We start from the raw sequence: 23,466 nt of genomic DNA, 5'->3' as shown, positions 1-23,466 counted from the left end.
GTCTGGGAAGAATCATACAATAACTACGAGGAGACCTGTCTAGGAGATTGTAGTTGTAATTACCAAAAGTAAGATAATGAAGCTGAAGAGTTGTTTTTTATTACCTCATTCCATTTCTGTTATCTGTCTGAGGTTAGCTTTGTTACGCTTTCTATTGTAACTGTTTAAAATTAGTGGAAGAATAACAAAAGCTCCATTCTCCATCTGGGAGAAACCACCATTCACTTTTTGAAATACAGTTTAGAACACTTGTTATCAAGTGTAGTGGTGTCTCTTAGAATTGCTTTCCAAAAGACTTCTTCCTTAACTGAATTAATGTACTTCTGCCTGTGTTACTATTAGGATATTGGATACTAAAATTACCAAGTTCATACTCCCTTGGCTCCTGTAGCTGTTACTAATTACTTGTGATTGCCTTAAGAACATTATAGATGTAGCATGCAAGAAAGCTGCTTGACATTTTACATCATTTCAAATCTTCTTTACCAGCCTCTGCTTTCACACCGAGGACAGATATGTGGAGGAGCACTGCTTCCTTATGGCCTTTTCTGCCTTTTCCTGTAATAGTGATTTTTATTTTCTGCTTAAAGCAGGCACAGCATCACAGAATAGTTGAGGTTGGAGGGCGCTTCTTGAGGTCATTTTATGTAACGTTTCTGTTTGGAGCAGGGTCAGCTAGAGCCACTTGCCCAGGGCCATGTCCAATCAGGTTTTAGGTGACTTTAAGGATGGAAACTTCACAACCTCTCCTGTGCAAGGATGTTCTTCACCATTCCAAAACATTTGGGAGCCTGAACAAAAATTGCTTAAGTTCATCACATGCATCCTTTTTAAAATTAGCTGATCTTCATCTAAAAATAAGATTTGGGTATCTTTTTGAAATATGTGCATTATATTCTTAATTAAACAGGTGTTTGGTTTTTTTTTTACACTTAAAATTCTCTTTCTACTGAAGGCTGTTTCATCTCACCATCATATATACTTAATTCAGCAAAGAAGTCTATTAATTACCATTTTTGTATGTGAAGTTAAGACAGTAAAAAAGCTTGAGTAAATATATGACCTAAATAAAAAGTTTTGGATTCGATGCTAGTAAAAAAAAAAAAAGTCACAGATGTAGTGCAAAGACATCCATAAAGATCAGGGAAAATGTGTGCCAGTGCCTGTTGTGCTGTTACCACATAGTCAAAGGTGTTTAAGGTTGGGTTGCCAGCAAAACCGCTGTCAGTGGTGAGCTTTTAAGGGCTGTAGGGTGCCTGTGGGAAGCAGCAGCATTCAGGTACCATAGTGTCTTGCATAGAGTTCAGTATTTGTTTCAGATTACTGCTTGGGGTTTTGTTTGTTTTTGTGGGATTTTTTGTGTTTGTTTTCTTGTTGTTTTTTTAGGTTTTTTTTGTTTGCTTGGTTGTTTTTATGATTACCAACAAAAATGAATTATTCCCTTGCTAAGAAATAGCAGATAATTAAGAATATTAAAGTAGTGTTTTCCTGTTACTGATTGAAATTATGATTAAAATTGGTCATGTAAACCTTTCTGTCCTATTAAGCGAATGGCAATTGCAGATAAAGTCTAAATAGCCAACTGTCAGTTCTACCTGCAGGACCGAGCTTTTAACTAGCTAGCTTTTTTCATTAGCATCTTGCTATGAGTAAGCGTGCTTGGCATGGAGCTGAGCTCACTTCTGTAGTTCATGCCTTCCTGTGCCTTGTAAGAAGAAGTTTACAGTAGCAAGTAACCTTTCCATTTAATTTTCTAGGTTTCCTGCAAAACCCAAGGCAAAAATCTTTTAAATTTGCCTCTGATATCCAGCTGGTATCAAAGAGTTCAAGAAGTACCTGGAGTAAAGACAGCAGCTGCCAAATGCAGTATGGAGTTTCTCCAGCTTCCAGAGTTGAAGTCTGCTTCAGAAGAACAGTTACAAGACTTCTCTTCAGTTCCTGATAAATTAGAAGAGGAGAATGAAGACAATCATTTTATAGGTGGTCCAAGGCCAACTATGACTAAGTTAATGGTAATTTTTGCTTTTTAATGAGTTATTTTTAGTTGTAATGATCGGCTTGACTTGGAATAGGTAAAATTTATTGGAATAGCAAAAGCAAAGTCTGACAGCCATGAGCAGTTTAATACCTTTTGCCTATCTTCTGTCTGATATGCATTGACTTAGAAATGATTTTAAGTTTTTGTTTTGACAGTCAATTCAGGAATTGAGCAACTATAAGACTGCTGGAAGCCTTATCAATAATTCTGAATAATCAAAGTAAATTGTTGTTTGAATTGCAAAATTATATTCCTCTTTTAAAGTTATTTATATAACAGATGGCAAAAAACATTGCTTCTATGTTTGGCCTCTTTCTTGGGAAAATGAAAGAAATCCATAATTTGAATCCAATAAACTGTAGACTCAGACTCAGATGTGTGTTCAGTTTCAGTTAGGCTGAAAGTTAGTTGCACAGTTTGATTCAATGCCATTAAATTCAGCAGGAATTTTGCTACCAGCTTCGGTGGGTAAAGGATCAGGCTGTTAAGCCCTGTCCCCTGTCTTTTCTCATAGGAGAATGGTGTTGAAGCAAAGTTTGCTCCTCATCCATGCCCCACTTGGACCCTAGACTGGACCCATCTACCATCTGCGGTCAGTCCTGGAGAAGGTAAGGGGTTTTATGTATGTGTGTACATATTTAACAGTGCTGTCTTCTGGAAAAGCTACTTAACTGTTTCATAGGAAGATACATCACTTTTCAACGTATTGCAGAGCTAGGTAGCACAGGCAAGCAAGTTTTAAATCTGTTCTAAAATTCAGTCTCTTTGAGACACACGGTGAGATGACTTCCCTCAGGTCATCAACAGCTGGTGGCCAAACTGGGAGTAAAAGCTTGACCTTGTTTCTGAACCATATTTTTTCCCACTGTTTCCTACTTTCCTGAACTTATCTTCATATATAGAACAGTAAATTCTGACTAAATTATGTTGTTATGATTGTCATGAGTATTGTACATGGACTCTGTCTCCCAAAGCAGCAGCAGCCGATTTATTCTGATGAAAATCATATTCATTAGCAAAGTTTGGTAGCTACATATGAGCGAGTCTTTCCTTTTGTCCTGTCCTATAGTGTTTGTTTATTTTGCTGGATTGCAGGGCAGTTTGTTGCCTAGTGGCTATTGTTCTACAGAGAAAAAAATGGTTAATGATAATGTTTGTTGTTTTTATTAGTGTTATGAATGTTGAATACCTCTTCCACTATACAGTAGAGTTTCCTCTAAAAGTTCTAGCTACTGTCAGACAGTAAGAAGTTAGTGGAAAATAACTGCTTCATACAGGGAAGAAAAAAGATCATGTTTTTTGTGTAAATAGCATAAATTACATACTGCAGTCAGTCTAGCCTCAGTGGCATAGTACTTCTGATTTAAAGAATACAGAAATATACATGCAACATACAGATGCTCTTTGGTGACTAATACATTGTTTACTATCCGTCTGAATACAAGCATGTATTCCTATCTACAATACACAGGCTATAAAAATGAGATTAAATTTGGAGTTGGTTTCCTCTAGTTTGGATCTATGTAGCACACAAAACCCATCATGTGTACCATGAGCAGACTTACGGTTTTATATAGTGTCCATCCTCCTAACATTAACTGTTTACCTCTAGTTTTGTCCTGAGAGAACCCTTACTGGGAAGTTGCACACCCTGCTTCAGTGATTAATCCTTTCTTTCCTTCTGCATGAGAGGATAATAAAAACCCAAAACTTGGGTTTGCATATGTCAGCATTATGTCATGCTTCTTTAGACCTTATGTGAATGTTTTGGATATGCTTCTTACGTTAAAATAGCTCTGTAGTCTGACTGCTAAAGTGCTTAGGGAGGATTACGTGTGTTTAACTTCTGTGACAAGTTCCAGTATTTTTTTGGAAGTGAATAAACATTTTTGCTCGTTTCCAGTGCTCAGGGTTTTGGCTGTAAATTTTAGTTCATACTTTTGGCAAGATATCTCTTCTGTTTGAAAGAAAATTTTTAAAAAGATGCATAACATACAAGAACGCATTTTGAATATATATTTGGAAATTTTGTGCTGGAACGACTAGATTTGACTGGGGAGCAATCACGTCCTACTGTTTCCTGCCTGTGTCAGTGCGTGTTCGTTCTCTTTTCACATTTGCTGAAATAGTTACTAATGATGTTGATATCTGAAATTGGGTTTCAGTTAAATTTTGGGGAAGAATTTGCTAGCTCTGCAAGTGCTGAGAGGGAGATTTCGTCTTTCTCCACCCAAGATCAGAGTGATGCTGATGCCATTTTCTAATTTAGGGAACCTCCAAATCATTGTGGTTTTAGTCCAGGAGCAACAGAGTCACATGGGACAAAAAGAAATTTCCTGATATGAGAATTGATTTTACTTTTCAGTTGGATACATCTGCATGCTTACCTTTGCTGTTCTAAGTGGTACTGTTCTCAGTTTCTTGATTCTTTTGCTAGTACAGCCTAATTGTTGTTGTATGAATTGAATTTCCAATATTTTAATACTAAATCCTACCTGGTATGGTAAGAAAATAGTCACTGAATCTGACAGGGTTTTCAACTAGATTTGAGTAATGGAATTCAAGCTTTCAAACACATTACTCCTGTAACTGATAAATAAATTTCCTCTTATTAATGTTCATAGCAGCTAAGACAAAGTGGAGATGTTTCAGTTAAAACTCACTTTGGTTCTTTATCCCCAGGAAATTTCATTTGCTGGGAAATCCTAATTTAATAGCATACGTGATATACTTTCTTTGCTCTGTGTCAGCTTAGGTAACTCAATTTGTGTCATATGTATGTGGAAGTTCTGGGATTGATTCTACTGGAGTCATGTTTACATTTAGAAGTAAAGGTAGATAAGGTTGTGAATGTGTACAAACAGTCAAAGAAGAGTGTGGCAGGTCAGAATATAAAAGTGTAGGTGGTCACAATGTGAGACTGAAGGGAAATGAGGTACTTGCATCAGTACTACAGGGAAATAATCATATGGTGTAAGTCAGTATAGAAAATGTTTTCATTTTTTCCCAGACAAGGCAGTGACTGAAGTTTTGGGAAGAGGGGCTTGTTGAAATAAGAATGTTGAGTCGAAATTGTGTGCTACTGCTGATTAAACCTCAGGCCTTGGAAAAGGGAGGTTATATTTCATTAGATTTGTGGCCAACAAAGAAATGGGGGTGTGGTTTCATAGTTCATGTTAGGCAGCAGTAGAAAAGGTTTGTTTTTTTTTTTTTTTGTTTTGTGATCCTTTTCTAACTTCAGTCAACCCCGGATTTTTTAGTTGTGTTCCTCATCTCATGTATGTATGGAACCCTTCCTTGTCTTCAGGTTAATTTCCTATTCACTGCAAAGGCTTTGTGGACATCAAAATAAGTTTGGCTTGTTATGAACAGAGGTGCTTCCTTTGGCCATACCCAAGGCACATTAAGGAGAGAGGGAAAGTGAATGTATGTGGGGATGAAGAGTGATAACTCTTGTTGCTGCTTTATTATTCTGACAGAATATGCGGATGTAAGACTTTGGTACTGGCCTTTTTTCATCAAGCATTGTGTTCACTGTGACGCAAACAGAGAAATGTTATATTTTTTAACAGGAATCTATTTTTGTTTCTTTAAAACAGCAACTGTGAAATTTGGGAAATAACTGACCCACAGTCTCACAAACCCTTACTTCTGTTCTCATCAATTGAAATACTTAAGCAGGAAGTACTTAAAAGTGCTTTACTTGTGGTATCTTATTCTGAAATTACTAGGTAGCATGACAAAGTGTGCATGGGATGGTATTTATGTAAAAAAAGTAGCGTTTAACTTGCACTCTTCCTTCCAAAGTGGGAAACTGCTCACAGAATGAATGTAGCAAGTAGTAAACTACATTCTGTAAGCTTGTGAGTAATACCCTTTTCCTCATAATTTTTTTTTTTCTTAAATGAAAGAATTATAGTAGACCAGAAAAGAGTGCCTTAGCTGTAATACAGCTACTGACAGGTGAATGTGGAGGGACCGCTGTAATAAAAACTATGTGTGCACAGCAGGAGACATGAGTTTGAGGTAGAAGTCAGTTTAAAACATGTAGGCAAATAAATAAGACTAGATCAAAATAAATGAATGCATTTTACAAGTGCTTTTACAAGCTTTACAGCTTGCTTTTTAACAATTAATTAATTAAGACACATAGCCCTTTAGTGTTGAAGATGGTCCTGTTCATAGGGCTGGTTTCTCCTAAACAAGTGCCTTTTAACGGATTATGTATAAACATGACTCCCAGTGGAATATGTGAAGTATTTTATATGCTTTGTTATTCCTAGTGAGAAATTCATTCCTTGTATTGAATTGATTGGATCAAATGTTTCATTGAGGAGGTGAAATTTTCCATGTATGAATTTAAAATAGCTGGTAGGGAAAAAGAAAAGGACTTTAACATCTTTTGCTTCTAGCACACAGGTGTAAGAATGGGTGTTGATCTGTTGCAAGGCAATGTATACCTGCCTAGCTGAAGACAGAATGACCCTGATTTATGCTTGCTTTGTGATGAGTGGCAAGTTGATGGCAAAATTAAATGGCTATATAAAACTGTCATAGAAACCGCCTGAATAAAAGTAGACCCTGATCGATAGTTGCCCCTTGTTTCCATTCAAGTCTTCAGACTTATGAGATGAGAATGCTTGGCTTTTGAAATGAGACAAAATTTAGAAAGCTAAGCATTCATTGTTGTGACATAAGGCTGTCCTTTAAATGGTTGTTGAGATTTGTTACCTTGATTTATAAGGCACAGAAGAATTTCATAATATATTAAAAATGGTTTCTTGGGGAGTTGTGGCTTTTTTTTTGTTGTTGTTGTTTGGGGTTTTTTGTTTTTTTGGGTGGGGGGTTTGGGTGGGTATGGGAGAGAAGCAGGAAATAGAAGTATATAATATTTGAAAGGTTGCCTTTATGTCTTCTTTTTCCTAAATAATTTGTCTCACATGAGAATTTGATCTTCAGTGCTTCTTTTCCTTTTTGAGAGGCTTGCTTATATTAATAGGAGTATTTTAATATATGCATGAATATGAATCTTACTAAAGATGCCATCTTCAGTTATTTATGTTGTCCTGGGTTCAGCAGTAGCAGTCATGTTTCTCCTTCTTGGTAGCTGGTGCAGTGCAGTGTTTTGACTTTCGGCCTGGGAACAGAGCTGATAACAAGGATGTTTTGGTTTGGCCAAGGACTTTGTGAGCCTCATGCTCTGCCAGGGAGGAGGGGAAGCCGGGAGGAAGCAGAGACAGGACACCTGACCCAAACTGACCAAAGAGGTATTCCATACCACAGCACGTCATGCCCAGGGGTAACTGGGAGTTAGCCGGAAGGGCTGGTGGACTGCAGGGTTGGAGGAGGTATTGATTGGTGCTTGGTCAGGCTGAGGGGGGCAAGTTATCGGTTGGCTGGTGCTGAGGTGTTGTATTCTCTTCCCTTGTTATTTCCTTTATCATTATTATCATTGGTGGTAGCAGTAGTGATTTGTGTTATACCTTAGTTACTAAACTGTTCTTATCTCAACCTGTGGGAGTTGCATTCTTTTCGATTCTCCTCTCCGTCCCTCTGGGAGTAGGGGGAGGGAAAGAAGGGGGGGGGGGGGAAGTGAGTGAACAAGTTACCTGACTGGGTTTAAACCACGACAATGTATAGGGTACAAAATGTTGATGTTAGAAATAGAGAGCTTGTCTGATTTGCAGAAAGAATGGTGACATGAGCATGAAGCTCTTCTTACTGTGACACCTTTCTTTATGTTTGGTAGTGGTGGTAATTTTTCCCAAAAGGAGATGCTACATTTTGGGGATTGGGATATTGTTGTACTTGGCAAAAGCATAGGTGCAACTGTATGGACATAATTTCTTATGACTGGTTATGTCAAATCATTGGAGTGTGATAAGAAATGATGAGTAAGTCTAGTATGTGGCGTTGAGAACTGACATCACAATATGTATGGTGAGATGAAGTATTGAAAATTTCCCTTACATTATTTTTAAATAAACTGCTTATGAATTAAGAATAGTTGCCTGACTGGGTTTAAACCACGACAGGGAAGATGGAAATTTTCACCATCTTTGTGTTTCACTCTTGATGGAATATGTCTGTAGAGGAGATGTTTGTCACAATGTATTCTCTTTCAAAATGCATCCTTGAAACCACAAGGCACTGAAACTTGCTTTCCTGTAGGAGGAGGGTCTTTGTGTTCCACAGCTGTCACACAGAGCTAATGCTGATGTTTTCTTTGTAGCATGAATTATTTGCAAACCAGGTTTTGTTTTTAACCTACTGACGAACGTATATTAGGGTTATTGTAAGAGAAATCTTTTTTGGCAGAAAGAAAGATGAAGTACAGATATTTTGCTGACACTGTTACATTGGAATTGTTAAAATGGTGGCAAGAGTGTTTTTCTTCATTGGCAAAGATGAATTTGCTAAATAAAAATTCACTGGCATATGGACCTCAGATTTATTTTTTTTTTTTACAGTTGGGCAAGTGTTGATCTTGGAGATTCATTTATGTATATTATTGCAAAGCAATTTGGTTTGTGCTCTGGGGTCAGCTCTCAAGGATTGAGTTCGTTCATTGAAAGTGCTTTTCAGATACTGAGTACTGTGTCAGTAATTTGCTACTCCCTACCTACTGCTCTTCCCTTCTCTGGCTTCCAACTAAGTTCCCTGTATTCTGGACATAATGTTGATTCCTTGGGTCTTACTCTTACACCAAATGACTATCAATAATTCTCTAAATTAGAGAGATTAGAGATTATTGATGGTTTAATGGTGGCTGCTTTTTTTTTTTTTTTTAAACAACATTGAAGGAAAACAGCATTAAACAATGTAATTATCTTTTAACCAATTGTAAAGTTTGTGGACTTGGGTCCATGTTAAAATTGTTTGTAATTGCTAACAGAACTAACGTTAATAACTGTGGAATAAATGCTTTATTAGATACAGATTGATTTAATTTGAAGTTGTGGTCAAGCTTGATTCAATATATCCAAGTTGCTTCTAGGATCATTTTGTGAAGACAGGCCACAGTTATTTTACGTTGTTCTGCTTTTTGTATTGGTACTACCTTTTCAAGATGCTTTCTGAGATGAAAATACATGATGCTTAAAAATCAAAGCTGTTTTAGGGAATCTGGTATTTTATCAAATCTTGCAAATTGAGAAATGCGCATTATGTGTTTTCCTTCAGATGTTAAAAGCAACAGTGTTTCTAAAATGAGATCCAGGCAGTCATTTATTCTATAAAACCAAAAAGAGTTAAAAGAAATGCTTTAAAGTTCTCTATTTCCCTTCCAAGCCTGTCAGAACTTTCTGAAATACTTTGAAGATTTTTTTTTTTTTTTTTCTAATAGTTTGTAGCCTATTTCGGTATCTCTAGCATCCTGAAGCAGGAACTCATCCTTCTTCTTCAACTGAGTTTTCTGTATTAAGACAGCTCTTTGCCTGCAAGCCACATGGGTAACAGTGCAAGGCGAACTCAGCTGAAGCTGCTTCTCATTAACCTCTCCTTACAGTTTTTAAGCCACATTTATGATTGTATTGTATTGTATTTTGCAGTTCAAGACCTGGAAAACCTGCAATGGCAATGGAACCGTCTCATATTCTACTTGCGAAGTAAATAATTTTCAGTAACAAAGGAAAAGGGGAAATGCTTATGGCTTGAATGTAGGCAATATTGATAGCTGAGAGTGATAAGTGTAATAAAATTGAAGCCTATCATTGCGATTTCACTCTTTTATGTGTCTTGTCTTTAAAGGTGGATTCCTGCAAATTCTAGATTTTCCTTACAAATGTGAGTTCTTTGGATCGGTTGACTGTTCTGGGATATAGCATTTCATAGTTGAACTGAAGACAATTTTGATGGGGGCTTGGGTGCAATATTTTAAACAAAAATTCTTTATGTGTAGCTGGAAATAATAAATTATACATGCCAGCAAACCAAAGAACTCTTCCATGGCAATATACACTGTTCCTGTTCCTATTATTACTGTGCTCTCCCTCAGTTTTTTGTCTGTGATTGGCTTTGTTTACCAAACTAAGCAAGAGAAGGGCATGCAGTATTTTATATTTTTAAGATGCCTGTTTAGAGACAGAAGGCAAAGCTATTATATGAATAAGTTAAACTAGTATGTAATGATGATTTTTAAGTACAATGAGCTACTGAAACAAGCACTTCTGGAAATACAGAAGGTTTGTATGCCTCATTGAAACAATGCAACTGCATTATGAGGCGTACAGTTTAGTTATGCTTGCTCAAAGGCTGTAGCATTTTTTAAGTGAAGTTTTGATCTAAATAACATGCTTAACCTCTGAAATATTCAAAATCTGCAAAGAAAACCAGCAGTTGCTAGTGTATCTTATTGAAAATCATACTATAAAGAATAATATCAAGTTCTAACAGCTGTGTTTTTGTTCAGTTAGAACACATTCTCATTGGTGTTTGGCCTGTTCTGTAAGAAATTATTATGGTGGGGGTGATTGATGGACTTTTTCCATAGGGCTTGTAATGATACTGAAAAGTGCCACCTTTACTTTAGGCCCTTGCTTTGTACGGTAGGTGTAAATCCTCAGAGAATTACTGAAGCCTTAGCCTTTCATACTGAATATGCCTGTAACAGTTTAGTTTTTGTTGAAGTTTAATCCCTAGAGGTGTGGTTTTAAATTCACAAGCCCTGGTTAATTGTGAGTGTATTAGGCTTCTGAGATTTGTTTTATAGAATGCAGTATATAAAGTTCAGTGGAGGCTTTTTTTAGTCCCATTGTGGTTTGTGTTTGTTTACTGAACATATCTATAGAATTAAAGTTAAATGCTGCAATTTGCCAGTGGAAATGTGTTAGGGATTTATGAATTGGGAACTGGAGGCAATTCTTCATGATTTATTTTTGTAAATTTACAAGTATCTTAGTTCTGACAGTTAAATTAAAGTATGTTCTTGATTAATCACAGAACTTTTACCAAGTGTCTGCATTTGACAGTCACTGGTTTAAGTTGGCTACATGTAGATAGAGTCTGAGTGCGATCTGCCCTAGATAGAAAAAGTGGTTTTATTCATTAGACTGTGTTTTTTTTCCCGTTTGTCGCTAAAGTTCTCACACAAACAGAAGGACATAAAAACCAGAACCCCTAAGTCATAGACGACTAGCAGGTTGGTTTGTTTTTTAACAGGAGTGTTAAATTAATTTTCTGTGTCTTCCTGAGGAATCCTTAATGAATGTTCAATAGCTTGCTAAGTAACTCTGGCCTTTGTTTCATTTAAGCTATTTGTTCTTTCTTCTCCTCCTGATATCATTGTAGTAGAGCTTACTGGTTTCTTTTCCCCTTTTTAATATTTTTGTGTTCCTTTTTCATGGAATAACAGAGCCCCAAAGTTGTATTATTTATCTCTTAAGCCAGAGGTTTAGAGAACAAGTTTCTGCTAAGTACTCCATAGCATGGATGTACAGGTAATTTTTTACACAAGATTTTGGGAAGGGCATGTCCTGTTTATAGCATTGCCATTTTATAATACATGCTCTCTAATCTGAATTACAGAGATACCAGCCATGTGTGCAGTGCTGGCCCTTAGAAAGTCTTCATGATAGCTGGATAACTAGTTGTAAGGAAAATCTGACTCTTAGACCTTCAGCAAAAGTATATAAACAGATAATTAGATGGAGGAATGCTGGCTTTTTTGTTCATGTTCCATTTATTTTCCCTTGCTTGCTTCTGAGTAGGTCAAAATAGACTTTGTCTGCAATTACAAGGAAGAACTGAAGTTCTGTTTCAGGAATGTCACTCTTTGGACTAGCAGATGTGAACTTTACTACAGACTATATATAGTGTTTGAACTTGCAGCAGATTCATTCTTACACCTTGTCCGGTTTTAAATGTATGTACCTGATTTTCAGCATGCTTTTGTAATGATGTGCTCACTTTTGGAATATGAGGAGGAGGGGGAGTTAATGCTTTTCTTTGTCTGTAAATATGATGAATATGCTATTGCATAAAATATTAAATTGTTGATGACATCAGTCTTTTTTTTTTCCAGAATATGCCAGTATTTTAGTATTCCAGTTGCTGTACAATTTAAATTGTTCTTTTGTAGCACCAGCATTGTCTTTAAAAGAGATACTTAATCTCCTTCAGTGTTCTGTTTTTCTTGGTGTAAAATGCCTTTACTGCTTATTTGAAGATTGTTTTTCAAGTTTTGGCACTAGGCTTAAATCCCAACTACATTGATGATAGAATGTAACCACCGTACAGCTTGCATCCTTCAGCTGTTTCGAGTGTCATTCATTTGCTGTATCTGAGTGTATGGGGATTCATAATTCTTATAGCTATGTAGCATAATCAACACAAGGATCTAAAGTTAATTTTTTTCCCTTTCTTTGCAGTACTTTTATAGGTCACTTGCACTGATGTTTTCTGCACATTATAACTGAAGGACAGCTGAGTTGTTAAGTTTGTCAACTGAACTGTGAGCATGACTGATCTCTCTGTTTCTGCTACAAAGCCTTAGCGGGCCTTTAATCAGAGGCATCAGGAGACTTTCGTTACCAACAGCTCTTTGGCTTTTTTACTTTCTTCAAAGTGTGATGTTGAGCCGTGCAATCAGTCTTTCAAGAAAAAGGTCTGACTGGTCGAGTGGAGTCATTTTTATTTAGCTGGCCGGTGCGGTTGGGGGGGTGTGTGACTTTGAGAGCTTAAAATCTTCACAGGCCACAGGAGGGCAGCAAAATCTCTTTGGATAAGGATCCTGGATGGATGGAGCTGTGCCGTTCGATTATGAATCACCCTAGAGAAAGGTGCTTTTTATGAGGCAGTTCTCAGCTCAGTAACCCCTAATCCCAAAATCTGGGACCACCTGTTGGAAAAAATTATTAAAAACATTTTTTTAAAATTCGAATTACAGTTGATGATTTAGCAATTGACGTATTCATTGGCTTGGAATAGGAAAGCATTAATTTCAGAGTCTGTTGTACTAGGTGCTGTATAAGCACATAGCAGAGTAATGCCTTCTGGCTTGAATGTTTCCAAAGACTTGTACCTCAAAAGAGATAACAGTTGAGCAGGGCGTAGTGGAGAGGGAAATTTGATCAGCTCATTTCTTCTGCTGGAGTTTTATATTCTCTGGGATAAAGGAGAATGCTTGGTGTAAAGAGGTGAATTTTAAACATCTAGCCAGTACTTTTGTTTGTTTGTTTTTGTAGCAGCACTCTGAACACATGAGACTATGTGACCCTCTTCATCAGGAGGGGAGGGCGTTAGTCAGCATGTGAAAAAGCTGTCTAGCTAATGCTTCAAAATGTTCCCCAGAAACAAGTCAAAAAAAGATTCTTATTTGGACCCCTCACATCTTATCTTCCTGGGGTAATCTTGCTCGCAAAAAAAGACAATGTCGGCACTGGGAAATCACACAGAAGTTAAGATTGGAAGATTAACTGAATTTGAGAAGGAAGGCATAGTTTCAGTGCTTGAGCACAGTAAAGACTGCAGCCCAGAGAATAGCTGCAACTGAGCCTGTGTGTCTTTGTCTTCTTCCTTGGTAACAAAATACTGCACATGTATAGAAAGATTTTACATGTCTCAAGTTATTCATTCATATTTTGTTCTGGGGATAGGTTCTTTAAAACAATTATTTCTTACTGATTTGGAAGGGATGGAGTTGATGATCTGCTGTTAGTTGAAATAATAGCTGGTTTACATTATCTTTATTGTAATGGTCTTTGGAGAACCCATTAGATTATTTGTAGGTTATTTGTTAACAATAATTCAACCTGTGTTCTTGTTTTGCAGCTTCTTATTTTACCAGATTAATGAAACTATTAAGCTCTCCTACTTGGTATTTAATATCCTTAAGAAGTCATTTCTAAGGCTACTGATTGTTTCCAGAATTCAGGATTGCTTAGATTTTAAGTCAATTCATAAATGATCATAATAAATAAAACAAAACTTTGTTTTGTGTTTACTAAACTATATGGTTTCCTTCAGAAATGTAGGCAAACATGTTTTGAACCTTATTTTGCAGTGTCAGTTTTGTACATTGTGGAGATGGGAATGCCTGCTTGTAACATAAAAAGCATATCACTGTTGAAGTGCTGTGAAGTTTTGTGCAGCATTAGTGAATTTCTGTAAGCCATTAATGGACATTTTATAAGGAGTTTATGAATCACAGCATTTCATCAAGGCAACACAATCGGCTTGTGTTTATAAAACATACTTTGAAGCTGATGTGTCTGCTTAGAAACACAGGCGTTGTGTGTACTTTTAAAAGTGGTAAGCATTGTGCAAGTGGCTGCATATACCTTCTTCTTCTACCCCCCAATCTTTATCTGTTGCAGATTTGAGGTACAGAATTCATTTCCAATCCAAGTGACAAAACATGCGATAAGGAGGAATTTTTCTCTCTGTTGAAGTTACTTATGGTTTCCATCTGCAATTTCAGTGTTTTTAGAATTCCATGTAAAGAGCCATGAGCACATTACTTGATTTAGTTATGATTTCACATTGGATGAGATCAGGAGTTTTAGTTTTGCTTTTCCTGAAAGTGAATTTTTAAGCCACAGTTGTGCATTTAAAGTTGTAATCAGCAACTTGAAGGAAGACAGCACTATTATGTTTAAGAAAAAAACCCCAAACCTAGTAGTGTAAAAAAAAAAAAAAAACAAACAACAAAACAACCCCAATAGAATTATTTTGTTATGAGTGATTCATAATCTGGTCTGAGCAATCTGTTACTTTCAAAGGTTTTAATTGCACAAAGGAAAGGCCAGACTACTGTACGCTTAGTGTTCTAGTGAAGGTGGTATTAATTATTTTGTACTTGAAATGCATCTTCTCCAGATGGTCTGGAATAGCTTCTGAAAAGTTAATTTTTGGTGCATGTCTTGTGTCAGATTTCTGGCATCTTACCGTAGGAATATCAAAAGGAATTCACATCCTTTAAAAACTTAGAAAGTATTGAACAGCGAAGGCAAGTAGGAAATTCAGCGGTTTGTAGAATTATCTTGTAAGTGTAGAAGAACTGGAGAATCTGTTAAATGAATAAAATTTGTCCCCTGTTGTAGTGGAATATTAACCTAAAATGCCAGAGATAACAGAGGGAGATATGATGCCTTTATTGCACTTTGCTATTGCAGTATTGCCAGGAAGTTACTTTAAAACTTTTGCAGATCTGTCACGGAGTTGTTGGTCTTTGTGTTGATGTTTACATTTCTTGCATAAGTATTGTGAGTAGACCAGTTGAGATAGTATTCATTTAGTCATTCTATCACCACACTCTACATGGGATTTTCTAATGTGTCTGATTGGTGAAATTCTGCTTAAATGCTTTTGAATATCCCATTTGCAAATCTTTTCTGTGTTCCTGCATTCTTAGTGACAAGAAATAAGAAACAAAACAGCATCCCTTTCACCCTGAAAGATTGAGGTATCTCTTAACACTAAACTGTTCTGAATGCTTCCATGAAGAAATGCTAACCAGGACAAAGCTCTCAGTTACATTGCATGTTTTCTGCGGTCTTTCCTTTGTTAGGAAAAGTATGCTGGAAAAAATAAATGACTCCTTGCTGTCCTAGGCTTTGTACCTGATATTTTGAAGGCTTCACTGAAAGCTAGCTCAGGTTGTAAATGGTACTGGGCTGTATACATGATCTTAGGACTGTGGAAACTGGCTTCCTGAAGATGCTGAGAAATACTGGTAAATGTCATGGAATTTCATGAGTTATCATTTCCTGCTGTGTCCTCAATGGGTTCATGTGTTTATCTGCAAGTTCAGTAGGACTTAACTAGCTAGTATCTGTAGGAAAGACCATGATGCTGTTACTCACAGAGTGACAGGCTTATTTTATGCAAGAAATAAAGCAATTTGTAGATATAATACCTTGAATCATGCCTCATATTTCCATTGTATTTTATAGTAATATTTGTTACGTTTTGCTTGAACTATTATTTAGCTATCTGTAGCATTCTTATGCTTTGGTATCACCAATAGTCATCAACCACCATCAACAATCCTACTTGTACATGTGTTGCCTGTTTTCAAAATGCATGTTTCAGTAATGAGAGTAGGGATTTGCTGTTTGTAGCTCATTTTTCATCATACAGGGAAAAAATGTAATTAAATCTTTTTTTCATAAGTAGTAGCTTGAAAAATGAACCATAGTATCAACTATATATAGGTAACTTGACAACCCATCACTGTGAAGAGTGTCCTCCCTGGACACTCCTGGAAAAAGGTTACTTTTATATTTAGCAAATTGAAAATAAGGATGAAGCAATAAAGCTAACACTGAAAAACTATTCTTTTACTTCTATATTCTATGTTCTTGTGCTCTATGTCTTCTTAAAGTCATGGCTTTAAATTGTCCTCTCTTGAGCAAATAGCACTGTAACATATTTCTGCAGTGTAATGCTGCAGAACAGTCCAGGTTAATAAGAGGGACTGCCTCAGTCTTTGCTCATTTTGAGCTTTCCAGTCCTAGTAGGCATCTGTTGGGTCTGCAGAGTTCTAAGGCCAGGGACTTTTCTGTTTTTTTTGTATTCCTGTAGTACTTAAGTTTCTCAACAGAAGCAATGGTTTCACTGCCCGATCTCTGTGCGGTACAAGTCTGATCTGAATTAGACACTGGCATGCTGTTGTATCTGTGACAAATTAGCACACAGTTTGGAACTTGTGTCTGCATACTGCTATGGAAGCTCTGAAAGGACACCTGAAACCTGACCTGGCTTGAAACCAGTGCTATAGATAATGTTATGTACATTAAAGCTTTTCAGTACAAGCTAAATGTCAAAGAACAGGGCTTGGTGGTGGAATTAGATGTGTTATTTAAGTCCCCAGAGGGGTGTTGAATCAGTGTTTAGCAGAAGACGAAGCTGCATTTTTGGCCTTGTAGTAGTAGGGTGTGATCAGGTGTGATTCAGTAACTTGTTTAGCTACCACCTGACCTAGAATCCTTTCTTCTGTTTAATAACTGCATGTATCCGTAATTAGAGCCCTTGTCCTAGCAGAGGTTGTTGCCTGGAAAATCCTTCCCTTATTCTTCCTAGAAGAGTCTGATTCTGCCACTTCCTCCATATATGGAATTGTTCTTCGATTTTGCTTGGCTTATTTCCAGAGTAATTTCCTAAGGAAGAAAAGATAAGGATGTAGAACTCATCGGAAACTATAGGTATCTCAGCTCTAATATCAAATCCTTCTTCATTTCCCATTCTGAACATCCGAAAGGATGTGTGACCAGTCTGTTCATTTCACCACCTCATTACTATCAAATTTGTTGCCCACCAACTCTGTGAAAACATTCTGAGCCCAACTCTGGACTAACACAAAACTAATGTAGTATTTTGGGTTTTTGACAATAATTCAGCAGAATGACTGGTTTTGAAATAATTTGGCTGAGATCACTGCATCTGTAATTGCTGTAAACCAGTAAATTAAGAAACCCAAGGTCATTCTAAGGGGTTTCATGATTTAGTTTCATGGGGGTTTTTTTTGAACCAAATGTCTGTATTATGACATCAAGTCTTCATTCTGTCTTTATGCAGGTAGTTGCAATTGTTTGCAAGACAATTAATGTATATCTGCACATATTCAGTTAATATAATCACAGGGATGTACACTTGTAATATTCCTCGTTACTGACTTCTGATTTCCCAGAAAATCTTGATTAGATTTGGCCTAGCACTAGTTAGTTTTTTTTAATGGATGAAGGAGGAAGAGGTTGCAGAGCAGAAGGAGGTGGATTAATGTGTTTAGTCTTTCAGCATACACTGAGACTAAAACTAAAATAAAAAAATACCACAGGAAAGCATTCATAATGTTCATCTTAATCTCTTCTCCTGTTTGCTTTATACAATCAAATTGTTGCATTTCTGCCCCTTGTTTGTGCAGCCTCTGAAATACTTTAATTATCTGTACCTTAAAATCTTTTCTGATGAGTAGGTTGTTGCAGTGTGGTTCTTCCTTGATTGGGCTTTTCCAACATAGCTCTCTTTCACAAGTTTCTCCTGGAAGTGGTAACACTTAATTTATCCTTTTATTGTACATGTCTGCCACTGCTATTGCTGTGCTATGTAGTTTACAGCTTCTCAGCTGTTAAAATTCAGACATGGGATAATAGCAATACGCACATAACAGCTGAGGCACTGGGCTTAGCTGATGTGCCTGAGGAGGTTCACAAAAGAAATATGAAATAGCCAGAGCCATGTTTCCACATTCACATAGTAGCTAATGACTTATCTTTTTCTCCTCAAATGAAATTGAAACTTTATGATTTGTGGTAATGTAATAATGACTATATTTTAATCATGCTGGACTCTGAATACTGTGGTTGTGCTGGACTGTGGGATTTAACTGGTTTTTGAATAATTTTTTCCTCTCCCATTTTTTCACCTTTAAAGGTTAAGAGAAGGAGGAATATCCAGGAAAGTATGGGCAAGTTCAGTAAACAGCTTAATCTGAAATGCACGACTGCTTAGTATTGAGATTTATAGATCTATTTCTATAGTAACACAGCCTAAGAATTTAGGCCTTGCTTGTTGAAGACTCTATGGAATCCTGATAATAATTTAAATGGTTTCTAAAATAATTAGTTGGGGTCTTCAAGCCTAATTTACCTGTAATCCAGAAACTTGTTATTGACCAGTGTGGTTTTATATTAAGCAAGTAGGAAGAACTTAGTTTTAGTATAAAAGTGTATAATAAGATATTTATGACATTCTTTACAATAATTATGTTTATGGATCAGTGTATATGTGTATGGATATACATTCTTATTAATAATGGAAGTAAAAAACTGTAAGTAAATACTGTGAAAAGTCTTATAGCCAGGGGTTTTAGAGTTATTTTTTCACATGTAACATTCAGAATCCAGGCTTAAGAAAGAGTGTTTACTCTTGAGCAGCTTCTGAATTTATTCTTGTAGCTCATTTGGCTTTTTAACCATAAAGTAGGTGTGCAGTTTTATTATGTGGGCTAATCATGAAATTGTTTGCATTCTTTGGTGGTTTCTGTAGCAAAATGGAAGTAAGCAAAAATAAATGTCACTATGCTTTAAGTATAGGAAATGTGGAAGCACATCCCAAGTTTTATATCCTGATCCTGTAGCTTCAGACTATTAGTTTCGAAACAAAACATTTCATTTGTTAGTCATTTTAAACTTTGAGTTTTATTTGCTCTGTCACACCACTCACCAAAAATCTGGCAACTCTCAAAATAAGTCTGGCACTTCAGATTGTGACAACATTTTATTCTGTATTTTTTCTCCAGGTTTGCAGAACCTCCTTGACCGTGGGTGAGATAGTTTTGGACCTCTTTGTAAAACATTTGTTGATGGTGCTAGTTTTTGAGGGGAGGCAGTTGTACTTTGAACTAATAAGTAAATCAGGTGAATGTTTCATGCTTTCTTAAATTGGCCATTGTGGCTTCTAATGATTTTTTTTCTTTTTAAGTATATAAATGTAAACACTAAAATTCTTTGTCTGGAGACTTCATTGCTTGCCTGTTGCTAGACACTCATTCTTTTAAATTCAGGTTTCTCATCCCAAAACTGTGTCAGATTTATGTGAAGTAACCATATCCCTGCTAGGAAGTGCCATATGAGTTTTGGAGAATTTGAACACTAGAAATTAATTTTGTTCATGTGGTTCCTATCAGTTTACGTGATCTAAAATACGAAAGCCAACATACATTGGTATATAGCCATCATTCAAAGTTGTTAGTGTCCCCCTATTCTGATATGTGTTTTTTGAACATGACCTATTGCTGTAAAGTTTTTGTGAGGCATTGCCATTATTTGTTTGGTATATTCGTATCTTTCTTGAAAGACTGGAAATGATTTCTTAATTAAAATAATCTGCTTCTCTAGAAACACCCAAAAAACAATTTGAACTGAGACCAGAACACTTCTTAATCCTGTGTGCTGTGCTATTCAGAAAACATCTGCCAGATGGATTACTTTCCATCTTATCTGTAGCACGTATACAACATTCCTCCGCTTGTACTTGTTACCGGATGCTTTGGCCCAGTTGTGATCCCACTTGATGTATACTGGAATTATACATTCTCTTACTTTGGATGATGTTAACTAAGATGTGATGCAGATAGTAATCAATACCTTCAGTCAACCTTTCTTGACTTTTTGGATCTTAACTGCTTTGTAAACAAAGGTTAGATCATTCCTTCTTTATTTGTTTCCCTATTTTTTTTCTTGTTTCATGGTGAACACATACATTTTAAGTCTCTCTGGTTTTAATTGTGGCATAAAAATTACAACCACTGTTGATTCTCACTTGTAGGGAGCAAGTAGAACGTATGGAAGAGATTATGAATATTGAACTCCTATTTGAGCCATAATGTCAGAAGGTTTGGTTTAAAGATTGGTTTGTGGCTGTTGCAATGGCAAACAGTAGGGCTGAAAATCACTGCAGTAACTTTCTGCAGAGCACACCAACTGTTTGTAGATGCAGCTTCACTTCGGTTTGTGTCAAGTTCAAAATGTGCAGATCTGAATGAACTTATCTGTTCATAATTTGTTACTGGGGAGATGAGCTATAATGTTTCCTGATGTTCCTGCAAGAATAAATTAATCCCTAACAGTTTGGTAGTATCTCATTATCTAGTTTGAGGCATTTTATGAATGTAGAGCTTTTTTTGCATGAGGCGTTCATCATTTTAATAAATACCAAAGTGAAATATTTGCTTAAAACCAGTGATTTCTAAAGTTAGTAAAAAAGGATATAAGGAAACTTACTTTTGAAGTGTTTTTTTTCATTGTTTTTTATTTACTTTTTACAGTGACTTGTAGAGCATATACTTGTCTACCCCAATGAATGGGTTACCCAGGGGCCTGTTTTATTGTTGTAGTTTAAGCCCAGCGCTGATAAGAATGTAACTCCCACGGGTTGAGGTAAGAACAGTCCAGTAACTAAGGTATAACACAAACCCACTACTGCTACCACCAATAATAATAATGATAAGGGAAATAACAGGAGAATACAACTGGTCACCACCGGCCGACCGATACCCAGCTCGACCCAAGCAGTGATCTAGCCTTTCCAGGTAACTGCCCCCAGTTTATATACTGGGCATGACATGCTGTGGTATGGAATACCTCTTTGGCTAGTTAGGGTCAGGTGTCCTGTCTCTACTTTCTCCTGGCTTCCCCTCCTCCCTGGCAGAGCATGAGACTCACCAAGTCCTTGGTCAGACTAAACATGACTGAGCAACAACTAAAAACATCAGTGTTATCAGCGCTGTTCCCAGGCCGAAAGTCAAACCCTCAGCACTGCGCCATCTACTAAGAAGGAGAAAAGTGACTGCTACTGCTGAACCCAGGACAGGTATTTGCATGCTTGGGGTTTTTAAAGACCCAGCTAGGCCTGACCAAGTCTTGATGGTAGCTGTAACCGGAATAAGAGGTTGTCCCAGAGTTACTCCAGAGGTCCTATCCAAAAAAACCTTGCTGTGATGATTTGTTGTACTGTTTTCTTTGTGTGTTTTCCAGTTTTTGGGTCATTTGAGATTATACTGGCCTAGAAACTTCGTGTTGGAGACCATTTTCTACACAACACCCTGCAAATATTTGCCTGTTGTTTAAACATCTTAGGTTTATGTTCTATAGTACTTTCAAACTACCTCATGTTTTTACTGTTTTCTTGTGTTTAGTTGTGTATTTTTCATTAAGGCAGATGTTTTGATGAACCTGCCTTCTGGTAATTAGTAGGAGATTTAACTTCTTTTAGAGTTTCTGAAGGCAGCTGTTTCTTAAGCCTGAGTCTTTGTTTAGTTGTGTGAGCTGATTAATTTATGTTGGAAAAATGTTCATCATTTTTCATTTCTGTTGGCTTCAGACCAATTTCTGAGATATTTATGGAAATTCAGCAAACTGTTTGAATGAATTTACTCCATGCTAACCAATTTTTCCATCTCTCCATCCCCTCAAAACTGCCTCTCTGATTTTTTTTTTTTTTGAAGAATAATAAGATAATTAATGTATCTTGGAGAGAGCAGGGAGAGAAATGAGCCGATGCTTTTCCTTCTGCAAAGGGAGAATATTAAGAAGAGGAAGATACTGTTGGACGTTTCTTTGTCTAAGTTAATACAGAGTTTTCATGTTGGATGTAAGTTTATGAATGACCTTACCGTTTTCTTAGATGGCTTTAAGTATGCATATGCTTTGTATAGTAAACAGGAGTGACATGTAAATTTAAGCTGGAAGTTCTGCTATTTGTCCAGCAGCCAGCTGTTCAAAACTGCTTGCTATGGAAGGGCTAAATGAAATAATGTCTTTGTTTCCTACTGTTCTTTACATGTAAGGCCTAGGGGACTGGACTACAGTTCTGGGCTAGTGCCCCCAGTTTCATTAACTTTTTTTTTCCATTTAAATCCTGGTCTCTGTTTCAAAGGTGGTTGAAGGGATTTACGGATTTTCCTGGCTGTTTGCTTTCATAAAGTACGTAAAAAATAATACAAGAGGCCATCCAGTAGGAATCTATTTAAGACACAAGTAAAAGGAGCTTTTTGTTATTAGAACCATTGCGTAGGCAACAAGTGCCAATTGTATTTATTCATTGTCTTGGAAACTAAAGTTTTGCCTCTGCTTTGGATTTCAGGAAGATACTTAACCTGTGACAAGTTAATACTTGATAAGCTTGAATACTTACAGTATCAGTAAGGAAAGACTCTCTTTTGTCCAAGCCATGTATGCTTGTAGGGAAGAGCTGTAGGAGCTTTTCAGTAGTGTTTCTGAAGTTACCTTACATTCTATTAGCCAGAATTAAAGTATTTTCTATTGTTAGGCAGCTTTCTGAATTGATATATCCAGATTGTTTCTAATTGTTATTTAATACTTCTTGTGCAAATCTTCTAGGAATGTATTTAATTGTGAATCAGCGCTGTGTAGCACTGTGTTATGTGAAAGGTATTTCCCCTTATGCATACTCCTTCAGAAACACATTAAAATGTTGACATTTTATTATATTTCCTTTTTATAAGCTATATAAAACATTAATGTTTGCATGCTTCATGTTTTTGACCTGTCATGAAAATTTTCTGTTTATGGTGAGATTGTTTAACTTCGCAATCTTTCTGTCATAACATGTGCAGTGAAATAGCATTTGCTTGTAATGGACAATTATTGCGATGAAGTATGATCCAGATGATCACACCATTATTTTTATTTATTAAAAGGAAAAAAGTAGGTGTTCTTTGTTCATTCCATTGGTTTGTCTTCCACTGAAGTATAATTACCTTGTGCTGATTATAGTCGGCTTGTGCTTTACCTGATTTGGAAGGGTTTGAATGGGTGTTTTACTGACAACAATAAAAAGGAGCAGTTTGAACAGGAGTATTCTCCAAGTTGCCCTGATTCTATTAGTGTGGGTAAACAGTGTGTCTGCTGCCTCTCTAAAAGTAGCAGGAGTACCAATGGGCCATCTTTGTGAACACATTTGTTATG

The 23,466-nt window shown here is 36.6% G+C and overlaps 1 protein-coding gene across 2 annotated transcripts in view; it reads left to right on the top strand.

The window, feature by feature from the left end:
* Nucleotides 1-23,466, top strand: part of GSTCD (glutathione S-transferase C-terminal domain containing) — a 57,611-nt gene that overhangs the window by 10,481 nt on the left and 23,664 nt on the right. For both annotated transcript variants that reach the window (XM_057404587.1, XM_057404586.1), the window contains 2 exons: nucleotides 1,758-2,012; nucleotides 2,553-2,646. In XM_057404587.1, the coding sequence (XP_057260570.1) occupies nucleotides 1,758-2,012; nucleotides 2,553-2,646 (349 nt within the window). The remainder of the gene's footprint in view (nucleotides 1-1,757; nucleotides 2,013-2,552; nucleotides 2,647-23,466) is intronic.

The sequence above is a fragment of the Pezoporus wallicus genome, unplaced genomic scaffold, assembly GCF_028554395.1.
Source record: "Pezoporus wallicus isolate ANWC-B61680 ecotype Strahan unplaced genomic scaffold, APGP_CSIRO_Pwel_v1 contig_1583, whole genome shotgun sequence".
Lineage (NCBI taxonomy): Eukaryota > Metazoa > Chordata > Aves > Psittaciformes > Psittacidae > Pezoporus > Pezoporus wallicus.
The sequence above is the reverse complement of the archived record's forward strand: the minus strand, read 5'-3'. Positions and strand labels throughout refer to the sequence as shown.